The sequence below is a fragment of the Alternaria rosae genome (assembly GCF_020736505.1).
Source record: "Alternaria rosae strain MPI-PUGE-AT-0040 chromosome Unknown BKA58scaffold_1, whole genome shotgun sequence".
In the NCBI taxonomy this organism is placed as follows: domain Eukaryota; kingdom Fungi; phylum Ascomycota; class Dothideomycetes; order Pleosporales; family Pleosporaceae; genus Alternaria; species Alternaria rosae.
This window is the reverse complement of record NW_025763570.1, coordinates 114,023-133,118: the sequence shown is the minus strand read 5'-3', so window position 1 is coordinate 133,118 and position 19,096 is coordinate 114,023. Positions and strand designations below refer to the sequence as shown.

General features: G+C 52.9%; 8 protein-coding genes across 8 annotated transcripts; 4 read left to right on the top strand and 4 right to left on the bottom strand.

Annotated features, from left to right (window-relative positions):
- The first annotated feature begins 129 nt into the window (after positions 1–129).
- Positions 130–1,536, top strand: BKA58DRAFT_371358 (ubiquitin-conjugating enzyme E2 2). Its single transcript, XM_046169017.1, has 4 exons — positions 130–402; positions 480–544; positions 663–887; positions 944–1,536. Exons 1-4 carry the CDS (start codon positions 361–363, stop codon positions 1,065–1,067), a joined length of 456 nt encoding a protein of 151 aa, XP_046030201.1. The 5' UTR covers positions 130–360; the 3' UTR covers positions 1,068–1,536.
- Positions 1,537–1,912: 376 nt separating this feature from the next.
- BKA58DRAFT_433106 (P-loop containing nucleoside triphosphate hydrolase protein) lies at positions 1,913–4,983 on the top strand (the record flags this gene model as incomplete). The annotated part of the gene is made up of 5 exons (XM_046173159.1): positions 1,913–1,943; positions 2,008–2,102; positions 2,161–4,332; positions 4,383–4,660; positions 4,713–4,983. The coding sequence occupies 5 exons, from the start codon at positions 1,913–1,915 to the stop codon at positions 4,981–4,983; spliced, it is 2,847 nt and encodes a 948-aa protein (XP_046030200.1).
- A 373-nt stretch (positions 4,984–5,356) lies between these two features.
- On the bottom strand, positions 5,357–7,625 carry BKA58DRAFT_592 (major facilitator superfamily domain-containing protein). The gene is made up of 5 exons (XM_046175586.1): positions 7,253–7,625; positions 6,903–7,203; positions 6,668–6,803; positions 5,601–6,602; positions 5,357–5,541 (listed from the first exon to the last, which is right to left on the bottom strand). Exons 1-5 carry the CDS (start codon positions 7,491–7,493, stop codon positions 5,443–5,445), a joined length of 1,779 nt encoding a protein of 592 aa, XP_046030199.1. The 5' UTR covers positions 7,494–7,625; the 3' UTR covers positions 5,357–5,442.
- Positions 7,626–8,289: 664 nt separating this feature from the next.
- BKA58DRAFT_590 (uncharacterized protein) lies at positions 8,290–10,011 on the bottom strand. The gene is made up of 3 exons (XM_046175583.1): positions 9,758–10,011; positions 9,534–9,709; positions 8,290–9,479 (listed from the first exon to the last, which is right to left on the bottom strand). Exons 1-3 carry the CDS (start codon positions 9,843–9,845, stop codon positions 8,484–8,486), a joined length of 1,260 nt encoding a protein of 419 aa, XP_046030198.1. The 5' UTR covers positions 9,846–10,011; the 3' UTR covers positions 8,290–8,483.
- Positions 10,012–10,066: 55 nt separating this feature from the next.
- On the top strand, positions 10,067–12,339 carry BKA58DRAFT_371351 (nucleophile aminohydrolase). Its single transcript, XM_046169016.1, has 3 exons — positions 10,067–10,438; positions 10,487–10,855; positions 10,905–12,339. Exons 1-3 carry the CDS (start codon positions 10,178–10,180, stop codon positions 12,144–12,146), a joined length of 1,872 nt encoding a protein of 623 aa, XP_046030197.1. The 5' UTR covers positions 10,067–10,177; the 3' UTR covers positions 12,147–12,339.
- Positions 12,340–12,795: 456 nt separating this feature from the next.
- BKA58DRAFT_445437 (uncharacterized protein) lies at positions 12,796–13,534 on the top strand. The gene has a single exon (XM_046174139.1). It carries the CDS (start codon positions 12,808–12,810, stop codon positions 13,456–13,458), a length of 651 nt encoding a protein of 216 aa, XP_046030196.1. The 5' UTR covers positions 12,796–12,807; the 3' UTR covers positions 13,459–13,534.
- BKA58DRAFT_537 (uncharacterized protein) lies at positions 13,535–14,253 on the bottom strand. The gene is made up of 2 exons (XM_046175480.1): positions 13,988–14,253; positions 13,535–13,933 (listed from the first exon to the last, which is right to left on the bottom strand). The coding sequence occupies exons 1-2, from the start codon at positions 14,049–14,051 to the stop codon at positions 13,611–13,613; spliced, it is 387 nt and encodes a 128-aa protein (XP_046030195.1). The 5' UTR covers positions 14,052–14,253; the 3' UTR covers positions 13,535–13,610.
- A 472-nt stretch (positions 14,254–14,725) lies between these two features.
- Positions 14,726–19,096, bottom strand: BKA58DRAFT_327166 (ubiquitin-protein ligase E3A). Its single transcript, XM_046168102.1, has 4 exons — positions 18,627–19,096; positions 16,560–18,574; positions 15,995–16,513; positions 14,726–15,947 (listed from the first exon to the last, which is right to left on the bottom strand). The coding sequence occupies exons 1-4, from the start codon at positions 18,842–18,844 to the stop codon at positions 15,022–15,024; spliced, it is 3,678 nt and encodes a 1,225-aa protein (XP_046030194.1). The 5' UTR covers positions 18,845–19,096; the 3' UTR covers positions 14,726–15,021.

Here is a 19,096-nt window from a genome sequence, read left to right as displayed (position 1 = left end):
ACAATAAAACTGAAAACGTATCCTTGGTGCCGTGTGAATTGACGTCGGCATTGATCATGTGTGAAAGAATGTACGGTGGTGCTGTGAAGCTATGTGACTCTGGTGCAAAGCGGCGCGGACAAGGAGGGGCGTAATGGCGAGTACCACGATTGGGAGATTGCGATAAGCCAAGTTTCAAGCTACACGTGAGGTGGCGTTTGCCTCCACAAGCCGAACGACCGACAGCGGAAGGTGCCAGTTACGTCTGCGACTCAGTACCACCAACCTTGGTTGTAGCTCTATATTCACCGTGTTTGTTCTACCTCGACCTCTAACTTCACTTCAATCACCGCCAGCTCTGTCTATCATCTACGCACAACCATGTCTACTGCAGCCCGCCGCCGTTTGATGCGCGACTTCAAGGTACGCCACTAGAGCAGCACCCAGCAAGCTCTGGGTGGTTGCGAAACTTGGGGAGCACCATACTGACAAGGAAACAGCGCATGCAAACTGATCCTCCCGCCGGCGTCTCTGCGTCTCCAGTTGCAGATAATGTCATGACCTGGTACGCCTCACCGCATTCCCCCGCACGCGACACCGAAGCCTTGCAGTCACTCTCGAACTTTGGACTCCAAGTAGCGGCGATCACACACTTCTGAGCTTGAATACTGACACAAATGCAGGAACGCAGTCATCATCGGCCCCGCAGACACACCTTTCGAAGATGGGACCTTCCGTCTTATAATGCATTTCGAGGAGGCATACCCAAACAAGCCGCCGGGCGTCAAGTTTATTAGCCAGATGTTCCATCCCAACGTATACGGGACTGGCGAGCTGTGTCTGGACATTCTCCAAAACCGATGGTCACCCACGTATGATGTGGCAGCCATCTTGACCAGTATTCAGAGGTACGTAACAGTAGAGCTGGGTGTATTGTAGCACGACACATGCTGACAGGGTCCAGTCTATTAAACGACCCGAATACCTCGTCTCCCGCCAATGTCGAAGCATCGAACCTGTACAAAGAGAACCGCAAGGAGTATACCAAGCGCGTGCGTGAGACGGTGGAGAAGAGCTGGGAGGACTGAGGGGCGACTAGGGTACGAATATCACGACACGACGGCATGGGATGGAGTTACAAGGGACAGGGACAATGTCATGTTTGTTACTGGCAGCCAGGGGCGTTTTGTCTGCGGCTTTGAGGCGTGGAGTTTGGTTCACTATGGTTCTATGTTCGTGGCGTAGCCAATATACGTCTGTTTTCGTTGGAATCGCTGATCACGTAAAGAGAAGCGTGATTGTCTTTGTCGCTCCACTAATGCAGGGATCCTGGTTAGTTGTCCTTGGGCACAATGCGGCCATATATTGCTGCAACTGCTACAATGACATGAAGCGATGCAAGTAGGCGGGACAAAGAGGTCACCATAAAGAAACATCCGCAGAGCATGCTTTGACCAGGCAAGTTGCGTCACGGCCGTTGGCGGCGGCGGGGAGGAGGAAGGCGCGCTATGGGCATGCAGACCCTGGGCGTATCAACACAAGCCCCAACCCGCACCTCGACAATAGACCGGCATCAACATCGCTCGTCTCCCTCACCGCGCGCGCCCCCGTGCTGTTGTCCCCTCACTTTCTTCTGGCGCGAGCAGCTTGGGACTCTCCGGCCTGCCCCAAGAAGGATCCCTGGCCGTTTCAGCAGTTCCCCTTAACCATAGTCATAGCGGGGCCTGTAATTACCCACCCTCCACGCGCCGAGACACAGCGAGACGTGACGGTGCCACAACAGGACCTCCCGTTGGGCCTGCAGCAACACCTGCCCCGAAGCGCGAGCGAAGCAAACAGAGCGAGGCCTCTGGGCCGCACCGCCTGAACAGCAGCAATCATGTCGTGAGTAGCTCTGGCGACGGCGGCGAAGAGGGGTGACATGGCTAACAAAATGGGCGACAGGGGCTCCAATACAATCAAAGGTGCGCCGCGATACATGAGACACACAGACGCATGGTATATGGGTTACTGACCGTACGACTGCAGTGGTGGCGCGGTTCCGCCCGCAGAACAAGATCGAGATAGCCAGCGGCGGAGAGCCCATAGTCGAATTCAAATCCGACGACACATGTACGATCCAGGTAAGGCATGCCAGCTCAAAGAGGTATGGAGAGCAGAGTCACTAACGCCGTGTGTTAGTCGAAAGAGGCCTCCGGGGCCTTTACCTTCGATCGTGTTTTCGACATGAACTCCCGCCAGGCCGACGTCTTCGACTACTCCATCCGCCCCACCGTCGACGATATCTTGAATGGATACAACGGAACAGTCTTCGCCTACGGGCAGACGGGAGCGGGAAAGTCGTACACGATGATGGGTAGCGATATGGACGATGAGGTCGGCAAGGGAGTCATCCCGCGTATCATCCAGCAAATCTTCGCAAGCATTCTGGCATCGCCGAGCAACATCGAATATACCGTCCGCGTCAGTTACATGGAGATTTACATGGAGCGCATTCGCGATCTTTTGGTTCCGCAAAACGACAATCTGCCGGTGCACGAAGAGAAGAACAGGGGAGTCTACGTCAAGGGTCTTCTGGAAGTATACGTTTCGAGCGAGGAAGAAGTCTACGAGGTCCTCCGAAGAGGTGGATCTGCACGAGCGGTTTCAGCTACCAACATGAACGCCGAATCCTCGCGATCGCATTCCATCTTTGTCGTAACGGTCAACCAGAAGAACGTCGAGACCGGGTCTTTGAAGAGCGGGCAGCTCTTCTTGGTCGATTTGGCTGGTTCTGAGAAGGTCGGCAAGACCGGAGCGAGTGGACAGACGTTGGAGGAAGCAAAGAAGATCAACAAGAGTTTGAGTGCCTTGGGCATGGTCATTAACTGCTTGACCGACAGCAAAACGCAACATATCCCTTACCGAGACTCGAAGCTCACACGTATTCTCCAAGAATCGCTCGGTGGTAATTCCCGGACAACCCTGATCATCAACTGTTCGCCAAGTAGTTACAACGATGCCGAAACGCTGGGCACACTTCGATTCGGTATGCGAGCGAAGACTATCAAGAACAAGGCCAAAGTCAACGCCGAACTCAGTCCGGCTGAACTCAAGGCCATGCTCAAGAAAGTACAAGGACAGGTTACATCATACGAAACTTACATCGGTTCGCTTGAAGGGGAAGTCTCGCTTTGGCGTGGAGGCGAAAGCGTCCCCAAGGAGAAGTGGATTCCGCCTCTGGAGACTAGTCCGTCTTCAGGGAGGAAGCCAGCGACGACACCTCGTCCGGGAACGCCATCGAGACTGGAAGGTGTGAGAAACTCGGAAACGCCACGACCCGATTCCCGAATGGATCTGGAACGCGCAGGCACACCCAGCATACCACTAGACAAGGATGAAAAGGACGACTTCCTGCGAAGAGAGAACGAACTCCAGGACCAGGTTGCCGAAAAGGAGTCGCAGCTTGCCAAAGCCGAGGATCAACTCAAGTCGGCCAAAGAGGAGCTCCAATACTACAAAGACCGGGACGCGAAGACGAACAAGGACAATGAGCGAATCACCATGGAGCTCAACGAGATGCGCATGCAGGTTGAGAAGATTCAGTTTGAGAGCAAGGAGGCGCAAATCACCATGGACGGACTGAAGGAAGCCAACTCTGAGCTTACTACCGAGCTGGACGACGTCAAGCAACAGCTCCTGGACGCGAAGATGAACGCCAAGGAGACTTCCGCCGCTATGGACGAGAAGAAGAGGAAGAAGGCCGAAGCAATGGCGCAAATGATGGCTGGCTTCGATCTTGGCGGTGAGGTGTTCAGTGACAACGAGCGCACGATACGGAAGATCATCGAGCAGCTGGATCAACTTCACGACATGAGCGCATCTGGCGAAGCGATCGCTCCGGATGCAATCAAGGACCTGCGGGAGAAGATTGTCGAAACACAAGGCATTGTACGACAGGCCGAGCTCTCTCTTACTGCACGCAGTGAAGAGGACAACACATATGCCAAGCGCCGCGAAGCACTGGAGGCACGCTGCGAGACCTTGCAGACTCAGTACGAAGAACTCCTCGAGGGCAACGTCTCGGAGCAAGACAAGGAAGAGCTCAAGGCACGCCTCGCCGATGCCTACTCTGCCCGACAAGAAGGCAATCTTGAACTTGTCGAAAGTCTCAAGCAAGATACTGCACGTATGCTGGAAGAGAACCACAAGCTCAAGGCCGAGAACGAAAGCCTGCAACAGCGCATTAAGAGTGGCGCTATTGCCAACGGTGTCGCAAACGGCATCAACGGCAAGACAGTGCAACAGCAGATTGCCGAGTTTGACAACATGAAGAAGAGCCTCATGCGCGATCTCCAGAACCGCTGTGAAAGAGTGAGCAGATTGAACTTTTCAAACGAAGACGCAATGCTAATAAGTCACAGGTTGTCGAGCTTGAGATTTCGTTAGACGAGACACGCGAGCAATATAACAACGTGCTCCGTACCTCCAACAACCGCGCTCAGCAGAAGAAGATGATGTTCCTCGAGCGCAATCTCGAGCAACTCACCGTCGTCCAGCGCCAGCTCGTCGAGCAAAACAGCTCCCTGAAGAAGGAAGTCGCCATCGCCGAACGCAAACTCATGGCCCGCAACGAGCGGATACAGTCTCTAGAGAGCCTGCTACAAGACTCTCAGGAGAAGCTCACAGCTGCGAATCACCGGTACCCACCCCACCTCTCTTCCTCCCAAAGCCCTCTACTAACACCTTACCAGCTTCGAAGCCCAACTCACAGCCGTCAAAGAGCGTCTCGAATCCGCCAAAGCCGGCTCAACCCGCGGTCTCGGGTCCCCCGCTGGCGGCGCAAGCTACGCTGGCTTCGGCGGCGTCGGGTCTCGCATTGCCAAACCGCTTCGTGGCGGCGGCGGTGGACCAGTCGCGGACGGCCCTGTCCTCCCTGTCATTGGCAATCTGCAGAAGCAGGACGGTGACGGCGGAGACGCTAACAAGGGGAAGCGCACAAGCTGGTTCTTCAACCAGCGGTAGTGGTGATCGCATGGAGTATGAGTATGAGATGGATTTGGGTGGGTATCATTGAATGATGGACAATACGGGATGGAATGGAAGGGTGTTTATGGCGTCGCGCTTTGTGGAGGAGGGAAGTGTGCACGATCAACAAGGAAAGGAATGGATGAATGGATGAGATGAGCCAAGATGCATGCTGAACTGAAGCATGCAACTCGAACTTTGTTCTCTAGGAGTGGGTGTCACTTTTTGGCTTTCGTCGCTGCTTTGCGTACTGTTTGCGTAACCCCCTTTATACCATAGATTCATTATCTTTGAATACCTGCATTCGGATGTTATCTACGCCCATTCATTGCTGTCCTGTCCTTTCCTATCTCGAGCCGGTGGTTGGGCGTGAGATTCGTTCACTTTGATTGTATTGTAATAACTAAGGAGCTAAGTAGCAAGGAAGATGGACCCAAGTATTCTGAAGGTAGTGTCTCAGATCCGTACAGCCACGCGGTTCGTCTGGTACTTCTTTGTGCTGGGGAGGAGGAGCGTGCAGACTATTGCTATGCTTCCGAAGGCGATACTCGTGAACTGTTGAGGTGAGGAGTTAGCTTTTGTAATACCAGAGTGTTCTGCGGATGTTGACTTACCCAAACATACTTCAAACTCTCACTATACGCCCACCGCGTCCCAATCGTCGCAGACTCAATAACCTCCGGTGTGACACCAGGAATAGTCGTCGTAGCCAGCGCCTCCGGTTCCGTAAGAAACAACCCCACAAAGGCCTCCACGCTCTCCAGCGGCAAACCAGCCTGTACTGCATACAGCGCCGTATACTTCGGCAGATTGGCAGTCAGCTTCCCAGCGAAAATGTTGTAGTAAATGGAGTAACCAATACTACCCCCAACAGTGCGAATCGACAGCGACAACGCTGCAGCCGTCGTAATGAGCGCATCCGGACAAACGAGCATAGCGACTGTCGCGGCAGGAACAAGGACACCGCCTACGCCGAAACCCGCCATGGATCCAAGGAATAGGACCAGTTTCTCGTTCTCCGGCGTCATAACCGCCAGCGCCCCTGCGAAGGCCGTCATAATCCCCACCGCCACAAGCAGCACCTCCCTCGTATGTCCCGGAAACCTAGACAGTGCCGCATTAAAGAAAATCGCCCCAACAGCTGTCGTAAGCGCAGGCCCCAAACCCCGTAGTCCGATAGAAACAGGAACGGGAGTGTAAACGCTACTAAAAGTAATAGGAAAGAAATTTAAAATAGAGAAGAAATTCATACCCGCGCTAAACGCAACGACATATGCGAGACCCACTATCCTCTGTCCGGAGAAAAGGGCGGCTGGTACCATAGGGTAGGCTGCGAACTTGGCTTCGTAGAGCACCCACGCGGCGATTAAGAAGAGCCCGATTAGCATGGTGCAGAGGACGTAGGCGGACGTCCAGGGATGTGTGTACCCGCCTGATTGGAGGGCGACGAGGAAGAGGGTTAGGCCTGTTATGGATAGCACGCCGCCGATGTAGTCGATGCGTTTTAGAATCGCTTTTCGCGAGAAGGAGGCGTCGCGGGCGTGGCGCTGTGGGAAGTAGGTTAGGGCGAGGCCGATGCCGACAATGGCGTTGAAGATTAGGGCGACCCAGGGACCCTGTGGTGTTGGTAGAAGAGATTAGTTGATGTTTTGCGTGGGATCTGTACAAGTGTTGTTCTTACCCAGCGCCAACCTGGTCCGGTGGAGGAATGCGACCAGAGTTCTACGTAGAGGAGGTAGGGGCAGAAGGGGAGGACGAAGGCGGTTACGAGGGCGAGGGAGTAGCCACGGTATTTTACGGGGACGACTTCTGCGAGGCTGGGGATGGGGTTAGTGGGGTTGGATGGTACGAGTCGTGGCGATGAAGATTGATAGATTGAAGACAATGAACAAAAGAGAAGAAGAAACATGACTTACCCAGCAAGACCAGTCAACTCCCCCGTCGCAGCCCCCGCCCCCGAAATCGCCATGCCAGCCAATAGTTGTCCGAAATTCTGTCCACTGCCCATCAACGCGCATCCCAGGCAGATGCAGAAGGAGCCGAAGAGGGCAATGTAGCGTTTCCCAAAGAGGTCTTGGAGGTAGCCTGCATAAGGACATACAGCGGCGATGGCGAGGATGTTTGCAGTGGGCAACCAAGCTGAGCCACGGTCGAGATTGAGATCCGCTTCAATGAAGGAGAGGGAGGCGCCGGCAAAGTAGAGGATTACTTGGGAGCCTGGGGTGGGTTAGTCTTGGGTGGGATTGGGAGGAAGAAGGGGTCATACCGGTGTACAGTGCGGCGAGGAAGATGGCGGCGAAGATACTACGCACACTCCACTCTACCTTGCCATCTGAGTCGTCTCCTTTGAGTGCATGGGCGTTGTTCATATCCACGCCTTGGTCCGTTTGTTCATGTTGTGACTCCAGCGACAAGTCTGTACCATGATGGGGGCTTGCATGTTCGATATGATGACTGACTTGTTGTTTCTCCTTCTCATAGTCGGGTTGAATGGTATCTGAAGCCATGATATAGCAGACTGAGTCGAATAATCCTGTTGATTCGGTGCTGCGACTTCAACGAGGAAGACGAGGTGTTTCCAACTCTCTACCCTGAGTAACGGGACAATTACTATCCTATATCCCCAATCCCTCCCACATCCCGATACCAAAGGCACCCCACATTCCTGAAAACGTCTTCCTATCAGTTCAGCTTGGCCTCTCAAAGGCGCAGTCAACTCCTCGTAACGATCCAGTAGGCGCGTACCAAGACCGCATTCGACCCACTCATCGTGATGTTTCTGACTAGCACAAGCGAAATCTGGGGTAAGTGACGTTAGTGAGTGCGGGGAATTGACTTCGTTTCAACAGGGCGATGATCTGGACCTTTCTTGGATTCAAGGTGGCGTTCATTGACACTGACTCGGTTGTAACGACATCGTGAAGAAGAGGTCTTTGTGGCCAGCATCTTGCCGGTAGACTGTTCCATGTACCCCGCAGTATGGGAATCGGGCCCTCTAGACTTGGCGAACGGCTCAGCTGTGAGCTTTTTGTTTTTGGTGGCGGGCCTGGATAGATCGGATTTGGTGTGCACGTTGCGTTGTGGTAAGGATGGCGTACAGACGGTAACATGCTCCCGGCGAGGTCGTGAGTAGCCTATATGCAGTTCGCAAGTCTATCTCATCCAACAGACGAAGTGTTCACGATACAACTGTACTGTATGGTAAGACACAACGGGGCTTTTACAAATACCGTTGCAATCACGTCAAGAACAGAGACAAAGGCAATCACTGGCTTCAGTTTTACCGTTCGCATTCGTGGTTCAGGCGGTGCAATTCGGGCAGATCGCATGGATGCACCCGACAGTGTAACGGCTATGCGGAAAGCTCTGTATCCGTTGAGCGCTGGTGTAGCGATGCTGTTCGATGGGTGTACTGTCCACTTGCTCTCCATACATGCTGTGGAGTACGGATACCGGAAGCGGAAGATCATTGTTCTGTCCCCCAACACCTCTGCATCTCACTTCTTGTCCTTCGATCCGGCATCATCCGCGATCAAGGCCTCGACATCTTGCTCCATGAGCCAGCTGCGGACACTCTGCATGACCTTCTCAAGCGTCTGGCCACCACCCATCACATCGTCTAAATCATGCACAGTAGTTCCACTCCTATGGTCGGTAACGCGCTGCTGCCCCCAATTGTAGGTCCGCACCTTGTCACCGCGACCCATCTTCGCCACGCCAATAACGCTTCGTCGCATATTCGCCATCTCCTCTTCGCGTTTCTCGCGTCTTGACTGGGCGATACGCGAGCGCAAAAGTGCCCAGGCTTTCTCTTTGTTCTTATGCTGGGATCTAGAATCTTGCATCGCGACGACCGTGTTTGTAGGAATATGCGTTAGCCGAACTGCTGACTCGGTCTTGTTGACGTGCTGGCCACCGGCACCGCTTGCCCTCATGACTTCTAGCTTAACCTCTTTCACATCGATGTAGTAGTCACTTTCTGGGTCTTCGAAGTCCTGCTCTTCTGCAGAGTTCTCCTGTACACTAGGCAGCACGTGTACGGATGCCGCGCTCGTGTGTGTACGCCCTTTGGCCTCTGTAGCGGGTACGCGCTGCACACGATGCACACCTGCTTCGCATCGGAAGACACCATATGCGCCATCGTTCTCTACCTCTATGATGGCTTCTGATAGTGGTACCCCAGCTTCAGTCGTTCCGTTTATGTTCTCATACTTGAGGAGATTTGTGCGGAAGCCGTTGCGGTTGCAGAAGGCTGAGTACATGCGGAAGAGGTCCCCAGCAAATATAGCTGCCTCTGATCCGCCTGCGCCAGGCCGTATTTCTAGTAGACATGGGAGATGTGCGAATGGGTGTACAGGTACTAGAGAAGTGATGAGGTTCTGTGAGGCATTGGCGAGCTGCGTTCGTGTTTCTCCAAGGTCGTCGGAAGCGAGTGATCGTAGTTCGGGATCGGTCGAGGAGTCGTGTATCATCGAGGTGAGCTCTGTCACAGACTTAGTCCATATCAGCTACTTGAATGCTCCTGCTGGCTGCCGTATCGTGCTCACCTCGTTGGCTTTGTCCCACTCTCCCAATGCATTCACGATCGGGCTGTACTCGCCGAGCTTCTTCGCCGCGCGCGTATCAAAGCCATTGGAGAGTTTTTCTGTCAATTCCTTGTGTTCGGTCACGATTGCGCGGGCTCTTGTGAGCAGGGCCGGGGGTATAGACTCGGATGTCGCAGCTATGCGATGTTAGCGACTGGGCCAAATTGGACACATTCAATACACACCATTACTCTGGAACCGAATACTTCGATTTACCAACGGACGAGCAATGCGCGACAGGCAATTGCGGCATATCCATGACGTTGTGAGCATAGTCGTCGAGTTGCCTCAAGCTCCGATCTGTGAATTTCTCCATGTCCAATGCGCGTTCCGATCGGCTCGGAACGTGTGCACGTGATGATAACCCTCACCCCGGCAGATTAAAGCGGACTACACCGCCTTACCACCTTCCTGTTACGGAGACGTCATGGAGATAGGCGGGGACGCTGCGATATGTCCCGAGGGATTATCGAGCGAAATCGGCACGTTGAACGGCACCAACCATCTCCGGGGATAACCGTTGGAGACTACTTAGGTACCTAGGTATACCATAGTAGCTTCCCCATACCCCACCCATACGTTCAAGCTTCAGTACTCGAGTACCAATGCCTACCCCACGACGAAGCAAGAGGTCCAAAACTCAACAAGAGCCTGAGCAAGAACGGCCCGCTAAAGTCGCCAAAGTCGCCATGGATAACAGCACATCTTCGAATACCCGCAATGTCTATCCACATCCCGAGCCCCAATTCGTCCACTTTCCCAGTCGTCGTTCAGTCGTACATAGCACCAAGGGCATTGTGTCGTGTACGCAGCCACTTGCAGCAGCTGCTGGAATTGAGATCCTGAGGAAAGGTGGTAATGCGGCAGTATGACGTAATCCATCACCACTTCCATCTCATACTAACGCTGTAAAGGATGCTGCCGTAGCCGTCGCGGCAGCCATCAATGTCACAGAGCCAGGCTCAACGGGCATTGGCGGTGACATGTTCTGCCTGTACTATGATGCAAAGACGAAGAAGGTATCTGCAATGAACGGCTCTGGCCGGAGTGGTGCAAATGTTACTCTCGACAAGGTCAGGAAAGACCTCAATATTGCAGAGGGGCAAAGCGGCCAGATTCCTATGGATCACGTACATGCCGCAACAGTGCCTGGCGCAGCAGCAGGATGGGTTGACTGTGTTGAGCGGTTTGGTAGTGGAAAGGTCAGCATGGAGGACGTGCTCGCGCCCGCCATTGATCTCGCGGAGAACGGTTTCCCAGTCTCTGAGCTATCAGCAACTTTCGTGAGTCTTGAAGCGAGCCAAGATTAGGTGACGTGCTAATATTTTCAAGTGGGCGGCGAGCGAAAAAGACCTTTTGAAAGCATCACCCAATGGCCGCGAGATGCTCAAGGATGGCAGAGCGCCCAAAGCGGGAGAGATCATGAAGAACCCGACCATGGGCAACACCTTCAAGCTATTGGCCAAGCATGGAAAGAAGGGATTCTACGAGGGAGAAGTAGCCGAGCAGCTCGTAAAAGTAGTGCAGGATCTCGGTGGCTATCTCACTCTAGACGATCTCAAACACCACGCGGAGACCGGAACGGAACCAGTAGACCCCATCTCGCTAAAGTACACTGGCCAAGGTGTTGGGGAGCGACCCGACGGCGGTATCGAGCTATGGGAACATCCACCAAACGGCCAAGGAATCGTTGCTTTGATGGCCCTCGGTATCATCCAAGAACTTGAGAAGCAGAAGAAGATTCCAAAGTGGAGCCTCAAAGACCACAACAGCACCCAATATCTCCATACTGTTATCGAAGCATTGCGGATCGCCTTCTGTGATGCCCATTGGTTTGTCACAGACCCCAATGTCGTCAAGGTGCCATCCGCTGAGCTTATCTCGGAGTCATATCTTGCCGAGCGCGCGAAGCTGTTTGACCAAAAGAAGGCCATTTCAGCGCCTGTCCATGGCTCACCGGCGCATCTGCAAAGCGACACGGTCTACTTCTGCTGTTCCGACCCCGAAGGAAATGCCATATCCTTCATCAACAGCAACTATGGCGGATTTGGTACAGCCATCATTCCCAAAGGCTGCGGATTTACTCTGCAAAACCGAGGTGCAAACTTCAGTCTCGACAAAGATCACCCGAATGTTCTGGCGCCGAGGAAGCGACCATACCACACCATTATTCCAGGCCTGACAACCTACATCAACGATGGTAGTCTGCACTCCGTGTACGGCGTCATGGGCGGTTTCATGCAACCCCAAGGTCACGTACAGGTACTCCTCAACCAAGAAGTTTTCAAGCTCAACCCACAAGCTGCGCTGGATTCGCCACGCTTCTGTATCGGAGCTGGCATGCCTAGCGCCGACGGCAAGATGACTGATGCGACGATCTACCTAGAAGAGGGTATCGACGAAAAGGTCGTAGAGGAGCTGCGAGCACTTGGTCATAATGTTAAGCAGCTTGATGGCTATGGGCGTGGTATGTTCGGTCGCGGTCAGATTATCCGGCGACATGTAGACGATGATGTCCAGGTGTGGAGTGGAGGTAGTGATCTACGAGGTGACGGTGCGGCGGTGCCATTGTAGACGGCCTGGTGAAAATCATGAGTGTAAATGAGCAAGCAATCCAGTGTCAGAAAAGATTCAGTTCGACTGAATCAAGTCCCGCAAAGATCCACCATTCACGTTGCATGTGAACAAAGTAGTCCTCCATAGAACAAAGAAAAGTGAAAGAAGATGTCTGTGCTAACATTAAAGCACCCCGTCAATCTCGATCAACATAGGCAACTCCAAACCCAGCAGTAGATGCCGAGACTCCAATCTAGCAAACCAAGATGACCCGCAACGTTTCGCACGTGTCCTGTGAAAGGTATCCCGCAGCGTGGCGTGCCTGGGGTGAACGATCGCCGGCCCGCCCTTGCTGTTTCACGTGCAAGAATGTGGCAGAATTGTGCGCCCATATAGCCTAACTTACTGCATGCAGAATAACCAGACGAAGCAGATTACCCTTGAGATAAAAATACACATTCGTTCGCAGTTGGTGGAAGCCATGATCCGCTGTGTCGGTATGAAAGGACGTATTCTAGATTGAACACGCACGCGTTCATTTCCAGACCACCGGGACATACGAAGATCGGAGATATTAATATGTGATACTGACTTTGATTTGATGGGGGGAGGTGGTACTTGCATAGGGGAAGTTGGGGTTTAATATGAGGATGGGTATGCGGCATGGCGGGTGTACAACATGAACGATTTCCTATCCTTACCTCACGTTATCTTCTCAATGCCCCCTTCGTCTCATCAAAACCATCTTACTGTCCCAAGCATGACTAATCTCCGCCCCTCTATCCGCTGCGATGCGATATCCTTCATAAACTCCCGCCCAAGCCTGAGCGAAGGTCGCATACGCTCAAGTGAAGACCGGATACGCACCAGTGAAAGCAACAAACGGACGAGTGAGACTTATCCGCGATGCAAAGAAAGTCATCTGCGCCCCAGCAACTCCAAAGACTTTCCCACCGATGCCCCCACAATGCATTCAGCCCCTCGGCCCGTCGCCTGCATAAAGTCCTCATATACGAACTACATCAGACCCGTGGATACCGCCAGTGACACAGGAGAGCCAGGATACACAACGATCTCATCCACCGCCTCATCACCCCTGGTTAATGATAAATCAGGTCTAGCATGCGGAATCACAAGAGGATTTCGGGGTTTGTCCCAGGGCTGCGCGCGGTTACGGGTGAGATGGGTGCGCGTGCGCGGTCGAGGTCAAGGTCGAAAGCACGTGGTTAGACGGTGTAGGGGATCGGGGCTTTTGTTGGAGGACGAAGAAGGAAAGGACGATGTGACCGATGAGGAGGAGGCTGAAAGAGTGTTTTTCGCTTATAAATGAAGAAGGAAAAAATTGGTATCATTCTCGCTAGTACAGGTTAGGAACAAATATAGCTAGGTAGACGCTCATAGAGATAGGAAAGATGTGTCGTGTATATCGCGTCGCTCAAAAACAGAAATAAATGATGCCCTTCGTGTCCTTATTCCCTCCACTTATTCGGTATCCACATCCTTCTCTCCATCCGTGTGATGTTTCTCTTTTCTCCCGATCTTGAATAACCTCCCCCATCTCGATCCATGCTCCCCACTCTTATCCGTCTCCCTACTCCAAAGACTACTCGCTCTTCTCCTCCTCCCCTCTTCCACACTACTCTTCCTGCCTCCTTCTGACCTCGAGCTCGAATGACGCCTTCGTTCTGTTTTTGACGCGGCGTAGTGGTCTTCCGGACTTGATGTAAGGATGAGTTTGTTATTGGAGGCGGAGGATGAGGAGGAGAGGATGTTTGCCCAGGTGTGCGCTATGGAGGAACGACGGTCTGGGTGGGTTAGCATTGATGGGGAAAATGGGGGAGATGGGAAGGGGGACGTACGCATATTTCCTGCTCCGCCGCGACCATAGGGAATACATGGGTCTTGTGTCGAGTGTGGTGACATTGTAGGATGTTTTGTATGGGTCCAAGACTGTGCTGATGAAGACGAAGCCCGAGGGTAGTAGGCTGTTATGTTGTTGCAGGTATGTATGAAGTTGGATTCCGTATTTCCTTCGACTTTGGATCTCGTTGTATATATCGTCAAAAGCGCAAAACTGGAGATGTGTTCTAGAAGACGCAAGCTTCCCCATATAAACCCCCCAACCCAAACCCATTCAACGCAGATCCTCACCCACCACCCTACGTAACCCACAATTTCTTCTCCGAAGATCACCCACACTTCTCTAGACCCCGGCTTCACCCGTCCCCATTAGGTCGCATTCTAACCACGCACCTACCGAGGCACCCACTCACATCCCGTCCTCATATCTACCGCGGCTCCCCTTATACAAGCTTTTGGACGCAGGCTTAGCTTCTTGGTTTCCATAGGTGAGCGAGTAGAGGGACGTGAAAGAGGGCACCACTAGCGCGCGAGAAGCTTATCTGCAGATAATAGAGCTTGGCATGGGTGGTGCGATCGTGGGGAGACTTTTCTGGGGTCGACATTGACAGGTTTTGTCGCGTGATCGGGGGATGCTGTGATCGTGGGGAACGGCGCGGAGGCGATCCCGCGGGGTGTTGGTGGATTTGCTTTGCGAAGATCAGCGAGGAGGATGACGTAGCAAGGGACGTAGCTTTAGCCGGGGAAAAAAGTTGGGTGACATGACAGATGTAAACACGTTTTGGCTCTGGACCCGATGTGATGTGGGTACGGTACACAGTCTAGATTCCCGAGACTTGTGCTCTGTGGTTGAGGCACCGAATATCTGTTTCTGTTTCTGTTTCTGTTTGAACTACCTGGGTACTATGTATGCCTAGGCCCAATATTCTGCTCCATTGCGAGACCGTCACAAAACGGTTTTACCTTGCTGGTGTGTGTACCTTGCATTGCTAACTACTGCTGTGCCACCGCCTCTTCCGGTTGATACAAATACCTACACATTCCCAAACCCTTTCGAATTCCGAATCGCCAACCCCAACTTCCTCTCCAGTACTCCCCTATCCCCATAATCCGGCAAATACAACTTCCCAAAACACGTGCTACTACTCGGCAAACTGTCCGGTGCCCCCGCAATCTTGACAATGTGAAAAGTAATACTCTCGTAGCCCGTAACAGGGACGCGATCAGACGCAGTTACAAACTCGAGAAGATGGCGTAGGTCTGCTTGACTGTAATACGCGACTACGTCCCAGAAAGCGCGGATATTGGAATGCGTAGTCGTATATCCGTCTTCGTATTTTGCGCAGCGTTTTAGGTCGGGGATAGAAATGTGCTGGGTGCCTTCGATGAGGTTGCGGAGGGTGGATGGGGTGAAGAGTTGGAGACTCTTTGGGTTGATGCAGGTGAGGAAACCGTGCAGGAAAGGAATGAGGCCTGGCGCGATGGAACTGTATGTCAAGGCGCGGACGTAGTCCTTCACGTATTGTACGCGGTTCTCGTTCGTGACTAGACCAGGCTCTTCGATCGGCGTGTTTGATGTAGTGAGTGCCGGGAATTTATCACCTAGGTTTTGATCGATCGGCTGGCCAAACGCCTCATAGCTGAAAACGTACTCGCGCATAAAGACGTCTTTTACATCGCCGTCGCTCCAGGACAAGAGAGTGCGGAAACTTTCTGCTAGACCGGGCCAGCCGTCGTTGATGTAATCCACGGGGTCGTAGTCAGCTGGACCTTCGACGCGCGGGTTGCCGATAGTTTGGAGGTACTCGTAGAAGGCGAGGGGAAAGGTAATGGGTAGGGTAATGCCGTTGTAGACCGCAAGACTGAATAGTATACCGAGCATTTGAAACTTCCAGGGAGGTTCGAAGCTGCCAGGTTGGAACCACGTCATGTGCGTCTGTGGATCGATTGTGAACATACCTGGCAAAGTTAGTTGAGTGGCTTGCAAGAAGTACAATTTGGCTTACCATTCTCAGGCCTAAATGCTTCACTCAGAACGACACGGAAAAACTCGTACGTCACGCCGCCGTGATCCAGGCCGACCTCTCCTTCCTTGTGACCCATTTTGACCTTTAGCGGCTTCAGCAGCATTCTCTTGTCTTGACCCCACAGCTGATCTAGTGTATCTTTCAAAGGTTCTTCGCGACTGACATCCAACACTAAGTAGTCACTCAGGGTAGTCTTCAGTTTCCTCTTAAGGATCCACCAATACGGTTCTTTAAGGAACATCTCCAGCGACTTCTGCATTTGGTGGGTGCGCATAGTATGGTCGTACTGCTTCATCATCTCGGTGAAGTTGATCGTGCGAAAGTAAGCTACGAGATGTTGTGCGGAAAACAGGCATGGGTACTCGAAGACGTGTAGAGTGTTGGGGTGACGCTCCCAAGTGAGATAGTTGACAGGCTCGTTTACCGTGTCAATGCGCTCATCGAGTATTGGCATCTCAAACATGTTGGAATGTAAGTGTAGAGCTTGCCGCTTGGAGTCTGTAAACGTTAGCCTCTTCATGGTGAAATCATCTTAGCTACTTACGAAGTTTGTCAAAGACCATCACGGCTGTACCAACGCTGCTCCACTTGTTGATTTCAGCCTTGCTATCCCATTTCTTGACGATGACAGTCCTTAGCCACTCCATAAAAGTAGCTGTCACAGTCCACCCTGGGTCTCCATCGAGATCATGGCTCGAGTTCAGCCGTATCTTGGTCGCCATACCGGCGCGCTCCACTACTTCCAGATGTTGTATAACCAAATCTACAAGTCCAACAGCAGATTTACCTTGTTCTGACTCATCCCGATCCGTTTCTGCAACGTCCAAACTGGCGAGTATATGTTCGAAACAAGTCCGCGTTCCGATAGCTCGAAGTAAACGATCGGCAAGACGCACCGCCGGTTCGTACTCCAACTCGTCAATGATGTCCATGTAGGGATGCGCAAAGGCATCGGTATGAGGAGTAGCAGTCGGCACGATGACACCCCAAGATCGGAGTTTCCGTATTTGCGCCCATGTGTGTGGCCATCCAAGCGGTACTAGTGAAGTGAGTGCATGTATGCATATCATGACGATATGAGCGGCTTCATGGGTATCGAGATAGCGCGAGGCGCTCTGATGACGACCGGAAGTCTGGTCGGATGGGCCGTCGTACGAAGCGCCCTTTCTCGATGGCCTCAGACGAGGACTCTTCTGAATAACGAGTTCAGGTGGGGAAACGAACAGGACTTCCAGTACGAGCCATAGGCTATCGAATATGAGCGCACCGTTGCGGTGGTTCCAGTCTCGAAAGGAGTTTGCCAAGCGTGCTGAGTCAAGATGAGGTAGGGGTGAGTCTTTGAAGTCTTGATTGGTATCGCGGAAAGACGCAAGCAGCTTTTCTGGATCGCTCAGAGTATAGAACAGAGACCGGTTGACGAGGGGTTTTGTACGTCGCGTACGTCGCCGACGATCGAAGTCCACAACGTAATTGAAGTCTGTAGAACGGCTCTTTCCACGGCGATGGACGTCCTCTTTGAGCTCATCGAGGATACTGCAATTCAATGTTGGGACAGCGGGTACACCGGATGATGAATGTTCCTCACCAGGGGTGTTCTTCGTAGGTAGTTCAGTTGCTGCTGCTGATGGCTTCGTGCGATGTGCAGCACCCGGGTATGCCCCACCGATGGTAAAGCTTTTCTTTCCTGTTTTCGCGATTGATAGCATTGCTGAATCTGATGCACTATCTACGGCAGTAGGATGTGCTGCTGAAAAAGGATGTCTTTGAGTCGTGCCGTTCGAGGGATGGTATGGTATCCTGTGGACGTGGTGCCCGTTAGCCAGGACCTCGGCGCCAGCGTTGTCTGGCTGTGAACTGTCACGAGAGCCGGCTGACAGTTGTGAATGCTGACGAACGATACGCGAGTTTTCATTCAATTGTGATGTGTTCAAGCCGTTTGTACCAAGTGTTGGCGTGGTACTTGGATCCGCACGACGCCCATCGGGTTGGGAAGCCAGTGTAGCGGAGGTTCGAGCAGGACGAGCGTCATGTGCAGGAGCATGCTCGGATTTGCGAAGTGAAGCAAGGACGGAAGCAGGTGTGGGTATTTGCGTAGTATAAGAGTATATCATAGTCAAGCTGTCGTACAAGTTCTGACTAAGAGCCTTTGGGTCCTTTCTAGCTTGCTGCCGTTGCTTGAGGGCATTGATCAAGTCGCTGTCCAGCTCTTGTTGTTGACCAGCAGCTCCACTGCCAGAGCTATTTCCCGCACGACGTTGCCTGCGCTGTTGTGCCAGTTGCCAGACCGAAGGATAGACAACGTAGTCCTCGGCAGAGTCGTTTCTAGCATGTTGTGCAAGGCTATCCGTAATCTCGAACGACTCAGGCGCGACCTTGAGCTCGTGGGGGCATAGGCCGCGATTTGGATTGTCTTGACCGGCAAGGTAATGGGCTAGGGCCGTGGCCGTAAGCAGTGTAGGCGGACGGTGTGGTTTGGAAGCGATGCGCTTGCCGGATGAGAGGCATGTGGGGGTATCGCAGTAGGCACTCTTACAGCCATGTAGAATCTGGGATAGGTAGCTAATCCACAGTCAGCATTCTATTTGACAACGAGAGGGACAGATGTGCGCACTGTCGGACAAGACTTTGGAAGCGGCGCTGTCTTTCTGTCTGTGAGCATTCCAAGACGCGGCTGGTGTCTTGCACGTCGATCACATCTTTTCTACGTGAGCGGTTCGAGGCACGTGATGACCGTGTCGATGGTCCAGCCGCTGCAGCAGCCGATGAGGTCTGGTTGGTGGCATTGTACGGAGCATCGCGAGGGTGCTCAGTCCCGTCTGACATGCTCATATCATCGATGACGACGTTGTTGCAAGAGAGAGTGGCGGCTAAGGATGCAGACTGGTATGATATGTGCGACTGTCATGGCGCATCACACAACTGCAGTCGCTCTAGTAGAGACGTAGACGAGTGTAGGGCTGAGGTAGTGGCCGAGGGGTGCTCCTGCCCTGCGGCTCTAATCCGCTGCAGGGATGGCAGGTGCCAGTGGCTTGGCGTAACGCCTGCGGATTGATGTCATGCTCGTGCGCTTCAATATTCGCC